Source organism: Hylobates moloch, unplaced genomic scaffold, assembly GCF_009828535.3.
Source record: "Hylobates moloch isolate HMO894 unplaced genomic scaffold, HMol_V3 SCAFFOLD_12, whole genome shotgun sequence".
NCBI lineage: Eukaryota > Metazoa > Chordata > Mammalia > Primates > Hylobatidae > Hylobates > Hylobates moloch.
The window spans coordinates 82,290,131-82,308,088 of record NW_026652287.1 but is presented as its reverse complement, the minus strand read 5'-3'; the positions used below and the strand labels follow the sequence as shown (position 1 = coordinate 82,308,088).

The 17,958-nt window shown below is 35.7% G+C and overlaps 1 protein-coding gene across 2 annotated transcripts in view; it reads right to left on the bottom strand.

The window, feature by feature from the left end:
* METTL25 (methyltransferase like 25) overlaps positions 1 to 17,958 on the bottom strand; it is a 123,086-nt gene that overhangs the window by 88,747 nt on the left and 16,381 nt on the right. For both annotated transcript variants that reach the window (XM_032170853.2, XM_058425235.1), the window contains exons 2-3: positions 3,699 to 3,863; positions 762 to 868 (exon numbers count right to left, since the gene is read on the bottom strand). In XM_032170853.2, coding sequence (XP_032026744.1) covers positions 762 to 868; positions 3,699 to 3,863 — 272 coding nt within the window. The remainder of the gene's footprint in view (positions 1 to 761; positions 869 to 3,698; positions 3,864 to 17,958) is intronic.

The window sequence follows — 17,958 nt, the reverse complement described above, 5'->3', positions numbered from 1 at the left end:
TGGCTCTGCAAGCCTATGCCAAACTTTCATAGTTTTCTAATCATCCTCAAACTCTCAAGTTTTGGTGAATCCATAGAAAGATTCTAATACGTAATAAAAATTACAGGAAGGAAAATCTCCATTACCACCACTGATCTTCTTCTAGAGATAAGAAAAACTATTTTTATAAACAAGGAATAAGAAAAATAACTTACTATTTTTATAGGCCAATGTGTACAATCATTAATCTTATTTTAAAATCTACTATCCAATATCATTATCTACCATAAAAACTATTTTTCAAAACAGGAATGCATTGTGAATCAAACACTATGATATAATCCAAGTCTTAAAAACATAACTACTTTGTGTTACTATAATGATGCAGGTATCCCAGACCACAGCTTGGTAACCCATATCCTGAAAACATCTAGCAGCAAACAGTTTTGCAGAATGTCATCCTCATAATGCTGCCTCAGAGTGGAGTGAAAATTTATCAAAGAGAATTAAGTTTAACTTCTGTTCACTCTGAAAAGAATGAAATGTGTGGCAAAACATTAACAGTCATGTTTTGATTTTACTATAAATTTTCTAAAATTATAATATACCAGGAAATAACAGTGTATTCTTAAAGAATCTGATGTTTAAAGGATCTAATGTTTAAATGATGCTATTACTTAATGACATTTTAAAGGCTAGTTGACAGTAAAAAGGTGAAATTTGAATAATACCAAAAAGTGGCAATAATTTTAACACCTAAAAACATAGGGAAATACTCTTACCTGCTTTATTCCATAGTAGTCAGCAATACTGCTGATTAGCTCTGACATTGCCTGAACTTCATGAGATTTCTTCATATTCATAAACTCAACTGCCTTCTGATTTTCACCTAATGAAAATAAAAGTAAAAACTGCTATTAAAGAATCAAAATTTAGTAGGAATTATCTGTTGATGTTCATGTTTTTTTAAATTAAGTAGGAAAATAATACAGAGATTCTACTGTGGTTTCTGGATAGATCTCTACTAGCTTAGCCACTATAAATAAAATTTAAATAAAGTAAATGTAAAAATCCATAGAACACTAAAACTATTCCTTGACAGTTAACTATAATGGAAAAGACTGGTAAAGTGGACTACAAAAGAAATTTTTCATCAAAAGGCAACATTATGAGGTAAAAAGGCAAGCCCCAAATGAAAGAAGATAATTCCAACACATATATCTACAGAGAATTTGTATCTAAGAATAAAATAAAACAAACTCCTACAAATCAATACAAAAAGAATCACCCAATAGAAAAGTGGGGGAAAAAACTTAAACAGTCATTTCATTACCTGTGCTGTCTAATATAGTAGCTGCTAACCACATGTGATTATTGCAATTTACATTGAAATCAAATATAATTGAAAATTAACATTCTATGCTACACTAGCCACAGGTGAAGTTCTCAACAGCCACATGTGGCTAGTTTCTACTGTACTGAGCAGCACAAGCACAGGACATTTCCCTCATTGCAGAACTATAGGACTATACGAGTATATACTGTATGCTACACATTATAAAGTATATTAAAATGGCCAAAAAGCATATGACAAGGTAGTCAACATCATCAGTCATGTGGGAGTTGGGCAGTAGGGAACTGAAATGTAGGGCTAGAATGGTTATTATGGCACGACAGTGTTCACATCTGTGAATGCCTTGGTATAGGCTTAACCTGGGATTACCACATTGGGATAACTGGGTTTTAATGAGGTCTTTCCAGGTGTTAAGTGCTGGTTACTCATGGTCCTGTAGATGGAAAGTAGCACCTTCCTGGTAACATTCTGAGGGCACTTTAGGACATGGTCTCCATCAGAGAGGTCTGAATTCCACAATGTCATTCTGCTGGCAGATACTAACCTAGTAAACAAATATGCTGATTACTCCAGGATGGGGAATACAGCCCCTCCACTCTCACTTATCACCAGCATGCATCTCTCTACATGGCTAAGTCAACTCTTCCTCGTACTGGACACAACAGAGTCCATCCAGACCTTGAATGGTGGTTTTGCTGTTTGTTCTTGCCTAGGATATAACATCTTTACTCACTTTGATGCCCAAACTGTGGCCCTTAAACTTTATACATTAGGGGAGGGGCCAAGGATTATACCCTTGATGCAGAGATACACTCATTTATTGCCAGTCAGCAGCACCTGGGATAGAGTGTTCTCCTTAGAGCTTTCATTGCCAGTCAACTACAGCCCCCATAGTAACGTTACTGGTGAACCCATTTGCAGCTATAATGGTTCTTACCAAGAGCCATAATTCATCAAACAGCCCCTCTCTTGCTCCAGGGGGAACAATATGAAATAATTTTGCCTAAAATGGTTAGAGAGATTTAAAAAATTAAAATAATAATAAAAGAATTGGACTCAAAGATAAAAGGGTCCTTTTACAATGGAGAACTCCAGTAGACCCACCTTTACCAAGTGAGTAAACTTAGTGTCACAATAATGTGACAAAATTATATGTGCTTCCTAATTTGATATGTGAAAAAGGAATCACTTAAGTAGTACTCCTATCAAAAATGCATAACCTGAATCTAATCTTGGGGAAACAATAAAATAAACCTGCCTATAGATATCAAAAGTATCAGTGTCAGGAAAAACAAAAGCAAGGGTAAGAAACGATTTAAGATTGAAAAGACTAAATAGACATGACAACTAAATGTCAGGTATGAGCCTAGACTAATTCCTGTATGAAGAAAAAAAAATGGTTCTAAAAGATATTCTTGGAAAAAGTAAAGAAACTTGAATACAGACTGCTTATTAGACAATATTACTGTATCAGCATTAAAATCCTGAGTGTGCCAATAAACTATGGGATGTGTAGGAAAATGTCCTTGTTATTTTGAGATACAGAGTGAAGTATTTGAGAGTAAAATGCTACAATATCTACAACTTAGTTCAAAAGATTCAGAAAAAGAGGAGTGTGTGTGTGTGTGTGTGTGTGTGTAGAAGAGAACTACAACAAATGTGGCAAAATGTGAACACATGGTGAATCTAGGTGAAAAGTGTACAGGGTCTATTGTACTATTCTTGTAACTTTTCTGTAGGTTTGGAAATTTTCAAAATAAAAAGGTGGGGAAAAATAAGGATCAAATAAGAGATATGAAAGAGATTTATGTAAGATAAAAGAATCTGAGTTTTTTTTTAACCACAGCCTTCTGATCTCTGCCTTTTAATTGGCATGCAGAAACAATTTACATTGAATATTATTGTAGATATGGCTGAGTTTAAATCTACCACATCATCATACTTGTTTTTTTTAATTTGTACCATTCCCACTTTCTGACACTCACGCTTCTCCCCACATCCCCAAATGTCCCCTTCCACTCTTCTCACCCTCTTCCCATAGAGAACATTAGCCTGCTGCAACAAAAATAATGTAGATTTTGGCATTTGTAGTAGCTCACTGTGATCTGTGTTTGAGGGGCAGGAACTATCTGAAGTAGAAGTTACAAGAGTTAATGTAGAAAAAAATGTGGAGATCTATAAGTTGTTCTGTTTAATATAGTACAAGGGGAAAACCTACTCTTCTAAACAATAGCTAATTTGTCAGGGCTTATATATTAAGGTCTAACAATAAATTAGTAATATTTTGGAAAGATATACATATAAGAAGAAAGTATTGTTTCTAAGTACCTAAAAAGCACATATACACACACATAAATAGACATACCAATTCTCTGGTTTTGATTTCCTCGAAGGGCTACAAGCAACTGTTCAAAAGGAGTACATATTCCCAAGTTTTGTACAGAATAGTATTTCGCAGCCAGAGCAAAGGCTTCCACACTCACCAACTTCTGAGAAGTTTCACTAAATATTTTGGGAAAATCAGTCATACCTAAAAAAGTGAAGATAGAAAAAGTCTTCAGCAATAATTAATGGTTAATTAGTGTGATATTAATAAACAACAAATGAACACTTAATTTTTTTTTTTTTCTTTTTTATTATACTTTAGGGTTTTAGGGTACATGTGCACAATGTGACAATGTGCAGGTTTGTTACATATGTATCCATGTGCCATGTTGATTTCCTGCACCCATTAACTCGTCCTTTAGCATTAGGTGTATCTCCGTCCCTGCAAAACGGTTCCTGCATCGTTTCGATGATGCAGACTTGTGGCAGGGGGGCGGGGTGCATGTGCTCAATGCACTGTCAATATGAGTTCCAAAACGAATCAGGTTATAACCTGGTGAAAACAACTCATTTTCTTCCCGTGGCCAGTTTTAAACCAGACATTCTATAAGCTTAGTGTGTAACTGTCAGCAGTTTCCAAATACTCACTAATTTAGACTAGAATGATAAACTGTTGTGCTGTTTGCAAATATCTAGTACTCTTCTCTGTAGGAGGATCATGAACCTTGTTGAACTCAGGTGTGGCTGTATCTTGCCAAGGTGAACCACACCATTTTCAGGCAGAAGTTTTAAGAGTGTCAGAAGATTCAGTACTCTTTTTTGTCTCAGCTCTGTAATCGAAGCATGTGTCAAGATGGAACATTCCTCAGCCTGAATCTTTGAGTGACTACAGCAAGGACAGCTTACCATCAAACTACAATGAACACAAAGCACATATAAAAATTAAATTTCATTGCTTTCAGTAGGTGAGTTTAAAGCTTATTACTGAAGCACACCCCTGCTTATTATGATGGATGCACATAGGCACACTGACAGATTAGCTCAATCTCATTGTTCTATGGCCATTTTTAAGGCAAGTTAATTTATTTAAAAGAGTTAAAAGAAAGCCTTCCAATTTGTCTGTAGTGGTTCAAAGGAGCTCATTAGATGGGAAAGTCCAATCAGGCCCATTCATTGAAAATTAATTTTGAATAATTCAAAAAAACACACATCTTTTAGGCTTAAATGAAGTATGCAAAATGTTCACCTCATGAAACCATGCTGCAATCTAGGGAAGAAGTTTAGTTCTACCAAAAAAATCCATAATATAGGCTATGAAGTCTTCTCTAGCACAGCTAATCTTCTGTAGTTACTTATTAAATTATAAAAATATTCTTAAACATAAAAAATCGTAATGTTACCTGACAAAACTTAAAGCAAGATAAGTAAGATAAGTGATGAGGGTTTGTAGAATTCTAAATAAAAACTACATATTTAAGCTAATATCTATTAAGCTGGTGGTGGTAATGTTTACCAAATTCATTAATATGAATAAAATCAGCAGAGATACATACCTTCCATTTCTGAACCAACTAAACATCAATTAAAATTACTAGAGTAAATTAATTTAAGATATATGTTGTGAATGATGTAAATTTCTACAGATATTTTATAAACTGAATTTACTAACTCAGCCAAAAGTAATAAAATCCACATCAAAATATTTAGCCATGATACAAACTGGAAAACTCAGTCAACTATTAAGTGAAATTCTCAGGTTTAAGGGGAGTCTCAACATCCCTAAGTTCCAAGGCAGCAATTTTGTAGAGTGTGATAGAATAAGAGTATTAAATCTCCAAGTGCAGAGGGACCATTATAATAGTTAGCTATTGGACAACGTTGCCAAAAGAAAGAATTGTGATGTTTCTGTTGGAAATGTAAACGTTAAAATCAACTTAACTATCCTACTGAAAAAAACTTGAAAAAAATCCACCAACATGAATTAAATGCTGTTAATTTCCTTTAAGTACAGGTCTCAGCAATTTTAGAAATTTAAAGATCTGAGTTACAATATTATCTTTACAACAATATTTTTTAAAAAAAGGATAGTGTTCTAATTCAGTCCAATAGTTTATGGTATTTAGGGCTAACCCTAATTTACTCAGATAGTCTAGAACTCCATGAAAAAATATCCTTGAATTATGGAAATATAGCTGCTGTACTTTCTTTGTTTTCAAGTTATCCAGCCTGTAACTTCCAATACTTGCTACTTTTAAAGATTCAGAGAGAGGGAGGGGGGAGGGAGGGAGGGAGGAAGACAGAGAGAGAGAGGTGTTTATGATCTAGTCTTGACTCCATCTCTGAAACAGTTTTGTGAGAAAGTTATGGGACAATGGCAATACATACATACAGTCCTCACAGTTCTTCCTTAGGTACTTGTATAATCGCTTTGGATTTGGCAACTAGCAAAACAGAAATTCCAGTGTTACTTAACTTATATTTAGTAATTAATTAGTACTTAGATTTTTTATGCAGGGAAAACTTTAAAATTTGCTGCCTCTCGCACCTGCATATTATACAGCTTGATTGTTTGGCCTACATCTCCCTCTACTGGAAGTCCCTGTTCTGCTTTATATATGCTTTACTTATCATCTTTACTTACTCTTACTTTTTATGTACCCCATATCACTATTCCACAAAGGTTTCTGACAAGACAAGTTATAAGATGGGTTCTTAAAAGACAGGCTAATTGGTCATGAGGGAAGAAGGGAAGGAAAGAGGCAGGGGAGATTATTTTCTACAAATATGAGACCAGGATATATCTCAGTTTATTTTTTTCAATTGTTTGTTTGTATACAAGGGACCAATGTACAAGGACAAAGATAGAAGAGTCATATATATACATCTTGGATTATAAAAATCTCAAGGCAGAAAAACGTATAAAATTTTAAAAATAAAAATAAAGTAAAACAATCACTGAATGTATAATATTTATAATTAGTAAATAAAAATAAATGTCTGTTGTCCTACTTGAATGTTATACAGCACTTTAAAGAAAACAGAGTACTGTCAGGTCTTACAATAATTCATCCCTATTATTTTAACATTTACTGTATGTATACTATGCACCAGGCACTGTGCTAAGCACTTTACCTTTCATGTGACAGTTTTGTAAGTAGACATAATGCTCTTATCCTCATTTACAGAGGAAACAACTGAGACGTAGGAAGGCTGTAATGTATCAAAGTTTGTACAGACACTAGGTGGATGAATCCAAGGTAGTATGAATTAAGACCTTGATATTAATTCCCATATTCCATTAGCATGCCACAGTTGTAGGTACAGTGGACAAAGGAAATCAAGCAGGACAGCAGTAAAGAAAAGCATTGTCCCAGCTACTTGGGAGGCTGAGGAAGGAGAATCACTTGAACCCGGGAGGCAGAGGTTGCAGTGAGCCGAGAACACACCACTGCACTCCAGCCTGGGTGACAGACCGAGACTCCATCTCAAAAAGAAAGGAAAGCACTAGGGAGACCTGACTCTCAGAATCAAGTCTGGCAAGTATTCCCTCTGGCAGAGATCAATATACAGTGACATCCTAAGATATTATATTTTATTAATTATTTCACTTTCTTCACTCCACTCTACACCTCCCTCTCCACCAAAAGTAATTTTAAGGTTTCAAGAAATTAGCTGGGCATAGTGGCTCACGCCTGTAATCCCAGCACTTTGGAAGGCCGAGACATGAGGATTGCCTGAGCTGAGGAGTTTGAGATCAGCCTGGGCAACATAGCAAGACCTCATTTCTCCTAAAATTTTAAAAAATTAGCTGGGTACAGTGGCCTACACCTGTAGTCCCAGCTACTTGAGGAGCTGAGGAGGGCTGCTTGAGCCTGCAAAGTCGAAGCTGTAGTGAACCCTCATCATGCCACTGCACTCCAGCCTGGGCAACAGAGCAAGATCCTGAGTCAAAAAAAAAAGTTTTAAGAAATTAAAAAGTCATTTTACATATAAAATAATTAATAAGTCTCTGAAAAAGAAATATCTTTGTAAAATCTTATTATGATATCTGTTTGCAGAAACAAAGTAACCTATGCTTTATGCCCAGTTGTAAAGCAACAATACTAAGCACAAGGCATGAATGAATGCATGAATGACACCAATCCCTCAGTACAGTTACTATTGTAGCATCATCAACTATAAAAGGAAAATAAATTCTCCTAAGGCTCTATGGTAATAGCAGTCACTGAGGCCACTACAAGGACTTCAATAGCACCAGTGAATGTTTATAATCTCAAGATGAGAAAAAGGTGATTTAAAACATTTAGAATGTGACATAAAGTAAAATGCAATTGTGTAATAAATTTAAGATTTTGCTGTTACAGGGTTGGGAAAAGGTCACTATCAACATTATCACACAGCCTAGATCTGTCTTATGGCCCAGAATTTCAAGAAGAAATCAACAGTGTCCTCTTAATTATAATCTTCACAATGACATAGAAGTATTTTGTATTCATTCCTGCATAAATGTCCTACAGATGTCTTCAATTCAAAAGGTTCAAAACAACTGAACACTTTCATGCTCCCAAAACCTTTCCCTTATTCTATGTTCTAACTTGTTTAATAGCCTTATCACTCACCCAGTGGCAAAGCTAAAAGCCTTTACATTATCTGAAATGCTTGTGCCATCAATCCATATGCTAAGCCACCCATCAACTCTGATGTAAAAATGTCCTTCATTTGAAAACCCCCTCCCCCATCACTACTGTATTTCAAACCTTGTTAATGCTCTCCAATACTACCGCAATAGCTTCATAGTTGATTTTTCTCCCTTATCAATAAAACTCTGATAGACAATGCTCAATAGGTTGAGTTGAATTGAACATGTTTTCTAAAACGGAAATTTATTTTTATTCAATGCAAACTTAAACATTTTAAGGCTTTGCCTTTCACAGCAGTTGACTTTTGACTTAAATCTTTGGTAATTGTTTAATACAGCTTAACCAAAAGCTAAAGTCTGTCTTATTGAACTTTGAAAATTAAAGATGGGATGAGTTAAGTTTTCCAAATGTTTTGAGTCTGTTCCTAATCCTATAATGTACCAAGGGAAGAAAATAGAATATATACTATTGCTTTCAAAAGAAATCAATTTATATCATCCAATTATGTGCTAGAAAACATTTTGCCTAAGCTATTTCAGCTCACTTTATAGTTGCATATGAACTGAAAAAATATGTTATATAAACACGCAAACCATGCTCTTAGAAGGAATAAAATTAACAAGATATTGACATGCATGTCCTTATTGTACCAATATTAACATCACATTGAATGTATAAAGTGCATTTAACCATTCCTAAAGCAGTTTCACACTTAACTACATTACTTATAAAAATGAAATTACATGTAAAAATAGAAAAATGTAACCACAGTATTTTTTTTTTTTTTTTTTTTGAGACGGAGTCTTGCTCTGTCGCCCAGGCTGGACTGCAGTGGCGTGATTTCGGCTCACTGCAAGCTCCGCCTCCCGGGTTCACGCCATTCTCCTGCCTCAGCCTCTCCGAGTAGCTGGGACTACAGGCGCCCGCCACCACGCCCAGCTAATTTTTTGTATTTTTAGTAGAGACGGGGTTTCACCGTGGTCTCGATCTCCTGACCTCGTGATCTGCCCGCACAGTATTTTAACTCTAACAGACTCTTCATAGTTTAATTTGAGGGGAAACAAAAATACGCATAGAAATAGAAATTTAGAAATTGATTTGCTAAATAAAAAATAAACAATTCAGGGGTACCTACTATGTATAAGTTAAAAACTAAACTTGAATAAAGCTACTTTGTTATAACTTATGATTGTCTATGAGACTTAGTGTTTTACTATTTATAGTGTATGCAGACAACAAATGTTCAATATGGATTGAAGGGGGTTCAGCAACTCCCAGTTAGAATTCTACTGAATGCCACATGGAATGAGCTTACTCAGGCCTTTGCACTTGCTTTTAACCTCTGTCTGAGACCACCTTCCCTCATGAATTTTCATGGCTCACTCTTCTTTCAGGTGTTTGCTCAAATGTTACCATTTTGGTGAAAACTTCTCTGACAGTCTCATTTAAAATTGCAATCCCACTGAACTCTCATCACCCTCTGAGTCTTTATTAATTTTTTAAAGCACTTATCACCATCTGGTATAGTATGCAAGATCCAAGAAGACAAGAATTTTTATTCACTGCTGTATCCTCAGAACCTAGAATAATGTACAGCACATAGAAGGTACTCAATGAATGAATGAGGAAGAACTAGGGTTTGAATTCTGGTTCTCAGAATGTCTATCCCTGTGGCCATGAGCAATTTATTTACCTGCTCCAAGACTCAATTTCTTCATCTATAAAATGGGGAACAATATCTATTTCATTGGGTTGTTTTATGTAATTCACACATATAAATACATATATACACATATATACATGTATATTCATATACACACATACAATTATGTACTTAATTATATATATATACATATATAAACTTTTAAGGTCAGGATACACGTGCAGGTTTGTTACATAGGTAAACTTTTGTCATGACTGTTTACTGTACAGATTACATACACCATGGAATACTACGCAACCATAAAAAATAACGAGATCATATCCTTTGCAGGGATATGGATGGAGCTGTAGGTCCTTATCCTTAGCAAAGTAATACAAGAACAGAAAAACAAATACCAAACGTTCTCACTCATAAGTGGGAAATAAATGATGAGAACACATGGAAACATAGAGGAGAACAATTAACTATATATTAATATATATTCCTAAGACATGGCCTAGAACATAAATAGGCAACCCTCAAACCATTAAGTCCAAATTAAGTTACTGAGTGTCCTAACACTTGGATCAACTTTCCAAATTTATTGGAATATATAATTATTTATTTTTTTTTTTTAGATTTCTTTCCCACTTGTTTTCTGTTTTTTTTATTTTATTTTATTATTATACTTTAGGTTTTAGGGTACATGTGCACAATGTGCAGGTTTGTTACATATGTATCCGTGTGCCATGTTGGTTTGCTGCACCCATTAACTCGTCATTTAGCATTAGGTATATCTCCTAATGCCGTCCCTCCCCCCTCCCCCCAGCCCGCAACAGTCCCCGGAGTGTGATGTTCCCCTTCCTGTGTCCATGAGTTCTCATTGTTCAATTCCCACCTATGAGTGAGAACATGCGGTGTTTGGTTTTTTGTCCTTGCAATAGTTGACTGAGAATGATGGTTTCCAGTTTCATCCATGTCCCTACAAAGGACATGAACTCATCATTTTTTATGGCTGTATAGTATTCCATGGTGTATATGTGCCACATTTTCTTAATCCAGTCTATCGTTGTTGGACATTTGGGTTGGTTTCAAGTCTTTGCTATTGTGAATAGTGCTGCAATAAACATATGTGTGCATGTGTCTTTATAGCAGCATGATTTATAGTCCTTTGGGTATATACCCAGTAATGGGATGGCTGGGTCAAATGGTATTTCTAGTTCTAGATCCCTGAGGAATCGCCACACTGACTTCCACAATGGTTGAACTAGTTTACAGTCCCACTGTGTAAAAGTGTTCCATACTGCCCAAGGTAATTTATAGATTCAATGCCATCCCCATCAAGCTACCAATGATTTTCTCCACAGAATTGGAAAAAACTACTTTAAAGTTCATATGGAACCAAAAAAGAGCCCGCATCGCCAAGTCAATCCTAAGCCAAAAGAACAAAGCTGGAGGCATCACGCTACCTGACTTCAAACTATACTACAGGGCTACAGTAACCAAAACAGCATGGTACTGGTACCACAACAGAGACATAGATCAATGGAACAGAACAGAGCCCTCAGAAATAATGCCGCATATCTACAACTATTTGATCTTTGACAAACCTGACAAAAACAAGCAATGGGGAAAGGATTCCCTATTTAATAAATGATGCTGGGAAAACTGGCTAGCCATATGTAGAAAGCTGAAACTGGATCCCTTCCTTACACCTTATAGAATTTTTAAAACCTCAAATATTTAAGGCCAGAACATCTTATAGGCTACTAGAGAAGAAATTGAGGGTAAGATCAATATGCACGCTTAGCTTTTAAATGTGGGACCTGCTGGGACAAAGGAGATTTGGACTCTAGAACCTGAGTGCAAGATCTCCATCAGTAGAATGAAGGCATGACTAAGGATGGATGAACCGCACCTTCAGAACCAACATGGAGGTCCAATAGTTAACACTGGGTACTACGCTCTAGGTAGGATGAAAGCAAGAATTACTCGGTTTCTGCTAATCCACTGGTTAGCACTGGGCATCATGTCCCAGGATCAACTTTCAAGTGCAGGAGAGAGTTTTAGTATTAATGACACTTCTTACTAAATTTGATGTGAAATATGGTAGATATAATTTCAGCTATGCCTTAAATACCTGGAATAAAGTTTCAAGTTTGCTTCACGAGAATGTTTTAATTTCCCATAATCTCAAACTGTTTCAAAAAATAACAAAAAACAACAGATACTAAATTCCCAGAAATCCAATAAACTTTAAACTTCATTTAAAATGAGAAGCATTTAAGAATAAATTAAATATGTATAAATATTTTCTGAATAATAAATTCAAATTTGATAAATCAAATATAATTTAGTTAGCAAAATACAAAATCAATTTCAAATTGTAAAATGTTAAAAAGTGATGTAAAGTATACTAAAAAATATATTTATTTCAGTGCAGTAATTGCTTTGAATTGATATCAACCTCTGTTCTCTTTTTCTGACCAAAGATACATCATTTCTTATTTAGGTTGTCATTTCTGAACACCACTGTAGGCTCCACTGCCCCACAGCACCTCAAAATGTCACTACCTTAGTCACTGCCACCGCCACTGCCCATTTACTGAGAAGACCAATACCTCTCCTTATATCTTGATCTGGGCCTAGACTTTTGGGCTTCCAAAAATAATTAAGACTTGTCAATTTGTTTATTATTGTTGTTGTTTTTGTCAAAATTGAAAAAAGGTCTCACTCTGTTGCCCAGGCTAGAGTGCAGCAGCATGATCATGGCTCACTGCAACCTTGATCTCCAGGGCTCAAGTGATCCTGTCACCTCAGCCTCCCAAGTAGCTGGGATAAGGGCATGCACCACTGTGCCCAGCTAATTTTTTAAATTTATTTTTTCTAGAGACAGGGTCTCACTATGTTACTCAGGCTGGTCTCAAACTCCTGGGTTTAAGCAATCCTCCCACCTCAGCCTTCCCAAATGCTGGGATCATAAGTGTGAGCTACTGCACCCGGCCAGTTTGTTTATTATTGAGGCAAGGCACATAAAGGACTCTGTCTCAGGAAAACTGTAAATGTAAACATAACTAAATTACTAATAAGGGACTTTGAGGGAGTAGAATTAAGTTATACCCCTCTCTTAAAACTGTATTTTTGTTTCCCGTTGTGCATTTCATTAATTTGAGTTCAATTTCATCTTCTATTCTTATTCTAAGCTCCCTTTCAACATTAATGCAAAATAGATGTGTTTATTCTACTCTCTCAACTGAATTTAGTTACAATCATTTGCCAAGTAAAAGGAACAAGCGAAAGGTCTTTGCAGTAAACGCATACTTTTTTCTATCTAGCTCCTAGCATACTTTTTTCTATCTAGCTCCTACCCTATCTCCACCAGATCTTGTTCTTTACTACTTCCTTAGTTTTTGTAATGATGTGTATAGTTCATAAAAGTTAGGTCAATTTTATTCTTTACAGGCCGTTATTCAAGGTAATTGCTGTACAGAAAATAAACAAGTAAAATACCCAACCTAAATGTTAAATTTAAATTCCCCATTTGATTGCAATCATTATGTAAAAGGGAAGAATTAAGCTTCAGTGACTGTCATTGGTAACAGCCTAAAGACACTGGTCTGATACTCTGTGGCTGAACCTGAAATGCAGTGTTTACTCAGAGGAGAACGAACAGTTTTCAGCACTTGATAAAAATTAGTTAAATAAATATTTGAAAATGGAATATTTCTTAAGAAATCAGAAGTTACAAGAAAAAAAATAAAGAAGAAGCACAAGTGTTGGCCTAAATCAAGATGAATTCAAACAATTGTAATACTAATAATGTTTTCAACCAGCAGTTCTTATCCTGATGTCTAAGAGTTTACGAGGACTATGAATCACCTAAAACTGTACGTAAAGTTTTGTGAATATTTGTGCATACTTAAGCCTTGTTTTGATGCAGCGGTTCTATAGCATTCATTTAAATTAGCTATTAAATGAGATTTGTGACCTAAGATATTAACATTACTATCTTTCACAGTTTCCTTACCTTTCATCTCACACAATGTTAAATTACGACAAACAATTCAATTAACTGTTTTTCCTTTTGATTCTAGAGATTATTTTAAATATTCAAAGCAGAAAAACTAAGTAGTTTTTTACTTCCTAAACAATCTGGGATTATTCTTTTTTCACTGGTAGACTAAATTTCATATTTTAAAATTAGTCTAACTTTAAAAAACTAAACTTTACTCTCCAGTATTTTCATTATTAAACAGATCCTCTTTCATTCTTCACAATTTTAATTACTAAGCTGAGGTTTTTCACTCAGCTAACAAAAAACTAGAAATAATTTAAGATACCAAACATACAGGTCAGCATATTCCATTTGACAACATATGTTACTAACAGTAAATGGTTATAATAAATATGCATGATGCAGGTTTAAATCTGTAATAAAGGCAAGTTTATTGTCTTTTTGCATAATCCTAGAGATATGCTAGGTGACGCATGCAACCACTTGATCCAGAGAAGAATCAGCCACATGAGATATTTACTTTTTTGACTAAAATTTTTTTAAATTAACATACGAGATGAACAGAAAAAAATACTGAAAACAAACAAAAGTAGAAATAAATTACAATATTTTCTTTCTTTTTTTTTTTTTTTTTTGAGACAGAGTCTTGCTCTTGTCACCCAGGCTGCAGTGCAATGGCATGATCTCAGCTCAGTGCAACCTCTGCCTCCCGGGTTCAAGAGAGTCTCCTGCCTCAGCCTCCCAAGTAGCTGGGATTACAGGTGCCTGCCACCATGCCCGGCTAATTTTTGTATTTTTAGTGAAGACAGGGTTTCGCCACATTGGGCAGGCTGGTCTCAAACTCCTGATCTCGTGATCTGCCTGCCTCGGCCTCCCAAAGTGCTGGGATTACAGGTGTGAGCCACAGCACCTGGCCAATAAATTGTAATATTAAAGTTTGCAAAGAAGATTAAAAATGACTCTCCCCCTCCAAAAAGTAATTATTTAAAGATAATTTAACAATAAGATTATGCTTCCACATTTGTCTTTTGTAGGAAATATTATAAAGTATTAAGCAGTATTAAAGGTTTATAAATGAAAGTGTTCCAGACAATAGGTTCACTGTGTTTGGATAATGCTTTTATAGTCAATAGATACAAAGATAGTAAACTAAGATAAATTTTGAGAAGTAACTGTTGTCAAAAATAGAGACATTTGTGGTGAAACGCTGAATAAATTGTAAAAATATTGTGATGATTTAAATTAAAAATAATTGTCATAGATTACTTCAGTTCCCAATAAAATGGCATTGAAATTTTTAAGAAACACATGGAGAAGAATAAAATTACAAATGAAGAACAGCTTGACTTGCAGAAGCAGAGGGACTAGAATTTCTTGCAGAGAATTATCAAAACTAACTCATGAAAGCAATACAATGATTCAGAGATGTACATGTTTATAATTTAGAAGATAAAGAATGTTGAAAAAGAGGAATGAATGTATGAGTTTAAAATTTTGTATGAGTTGAAAAACTTATCTGGAAAATTAAATCAACTAGTTTTCAATAAAAGTACTGTCATATAATTGGAAATTCAATAATTTAAAAAATATAAAGATTGAAAACCATTTCTTGAGCAATGCTCAGAGCATGGACTTTCATATACTACTTAATCTAGAAAAAGTATAATTCCCACATTAAATGGGAAGAAACTAGAATAAAATTCTGCTTAGAAAGGTATAATCCATTCATCTTCCATTTTGTTTTGTGCTACAATTATTGATATCTGTTATCTTCCTTATTGAGATGTACATTTTTGAAGGCAGAGATTATACCTGTTGTATTGGCCACAACTACAATTTCACACTGATAAAATGCTAAGTAATTTTTGCAAACCTAAATTGGGATATAAGGGTAACCACGCATTCTGAGGTCATAAGGGATAAATTCCACTGATCTATTCCTAATTCTACTAATGACCACAGTGTTGAAGAATACTGATATTATAAAGGTCATAAAAGAGATGCTCAAAGGTTGTCTATTCCTTCTTCTCAAACATCAGTAGGTTTAAATTCATTTCAATCACTTCTGGACCTCACTAATTCAGCCTACTGCCCAGAGTAGTGACAGTTTACACTTGAAACATATCAATCATTTCTAAAAACTTAAGGTAGTAGGTGAGGGATTGGGAGGCACTGAATGGGACTTCTTAAATATCTCTACATGGAAGACCTCAAACACAACTGTTTCAATCCTTTCCTGCTATAACAAAATACTTGAGACTGGGTAATTTATAAAGAATATAATTTTTTTTTTTCTCACAGCTCTAGAGGATGGGAGGCCCAAGATCAAACCAATCGCCAGCATAGTTGGTGTATATTGAGGGTTGCTTTCTGCTTCCAAGATGGTGCCCCTTGCTACATCTTCACATGCAGCAGGGGTGGTCAGCTTCCTTCTACCTCTTTTATATGGGCACTAATCTCATTCATGAGGGCTCCACCCTCATGACTCAATCACCTACTAAAGGTCCTACTTCTTAATACCATCACACTGGCAATTAATATTTAGCATATGAATTTGGAGGAACATATTCAGACCACAGCAACATATATCTAAAATGCAATACATTATTTCCCCAGCTTCCTCTGCTGATTCTCCTAATTTTGCTAGTGGTACCATTTGTTCATTATTATTCTGTAAGTTTGCAATCAAAATCTTGGAATTACCTTAGATTCTTCCATTTCTCTAAACTTTACATAAACAGTCACCAAGAACTACCAACTTTCTCTGTACAGCATCTTTCAAAACTATCACTTCCTTTCTATTCCACTGCCATCACCTTGTCTCAGCACACATCCTTCATCTCTAGACCACTACTGTTGTCCCCATGGAAGGATGATTTCAAACAGTTTAACAGCCAAGCCTCCAAAACTTATCTGCAATTTTTTTTCTGACATCATTTTTAGCTACTTAAAAATATATTAATACTTTGCTCCATGTTTCTAACTGTCCTGAAATATGCTTTATAATTAATTTTCCAGCTTCACCCTTTTGCTTACACTGTTCTATACCTTGGAATGCCCACATACTCTCTATGTAACCATATTAAATTCAACAAACTGAGAGGTGAAGCCAGCTGGGCTTCTGGGTCAGGTGTGACTTGGAGAACCTTTCTGTCTAGCTAGAGGATTATAAATGCACCAATCAGCACTCTGTGTCTAGCTAAAGGATTGTAAATGCACCAATCAGCACTCTGTGTCTAGCTAAAGGATTGTAAACACATCAATCAGCACTCTATAAAATGGAACAATCAGCACTGTGTAAAATGGACCAATCAGCACTCTGTAAAATGGACCGATCAGCAGGATGTGGGTGGAACCAAATAATGGAATAAAAGCTGGCCACCCCAGCCAGCAGCAGCAACCTGCTCAGGTCCCCTTCCACACTGTGGAAGCTTTGTTCTTTCAATCTTCACAATAAATCTTTCTGCTGCTCACTCTTTGGGTCCACACCACCTTTAAGAGCTGTAACACTCGCCGCGAAGGTCCATGGCTTCATTCTTGAAGTCAGCAAGACCACGAACCCACCAGAAGGAAGAAACTCTGGACACATCTGAAGGAACAAACTCCAGACACACCATCTTAAAGAGTCTGCGGCTTAAAGGTCTGCGGCTTCATTCTTGAAGTCAGCGAGACCAAGAACCCACTGGGAGGAACAAACAGTTCCGGACACATTTTGGCGATCACAAAGCGACTATCACCAAGCGGTGAGTACCATTGGACCCCTTTCACTTGCTATTCTGTCCTATTTTTCCTTAGAATTTTGGGGATAAAACTGGGCACCTATTGGCCAGTTAAAAGCAACTAGCATGACCTCCAGACTAGACACGTGTTAGGCTTTCTGGGAAAGGGCTCTCTAACAACCCCTGGCTCTTTGGAGTTGGGAGCATTGGTTTGCCTGGAACCAGCTTCTGCTTTTCCTGTACTTCTGGGCTGAGCCAAGGGTTGACAGAGAGAAAAGCCAATC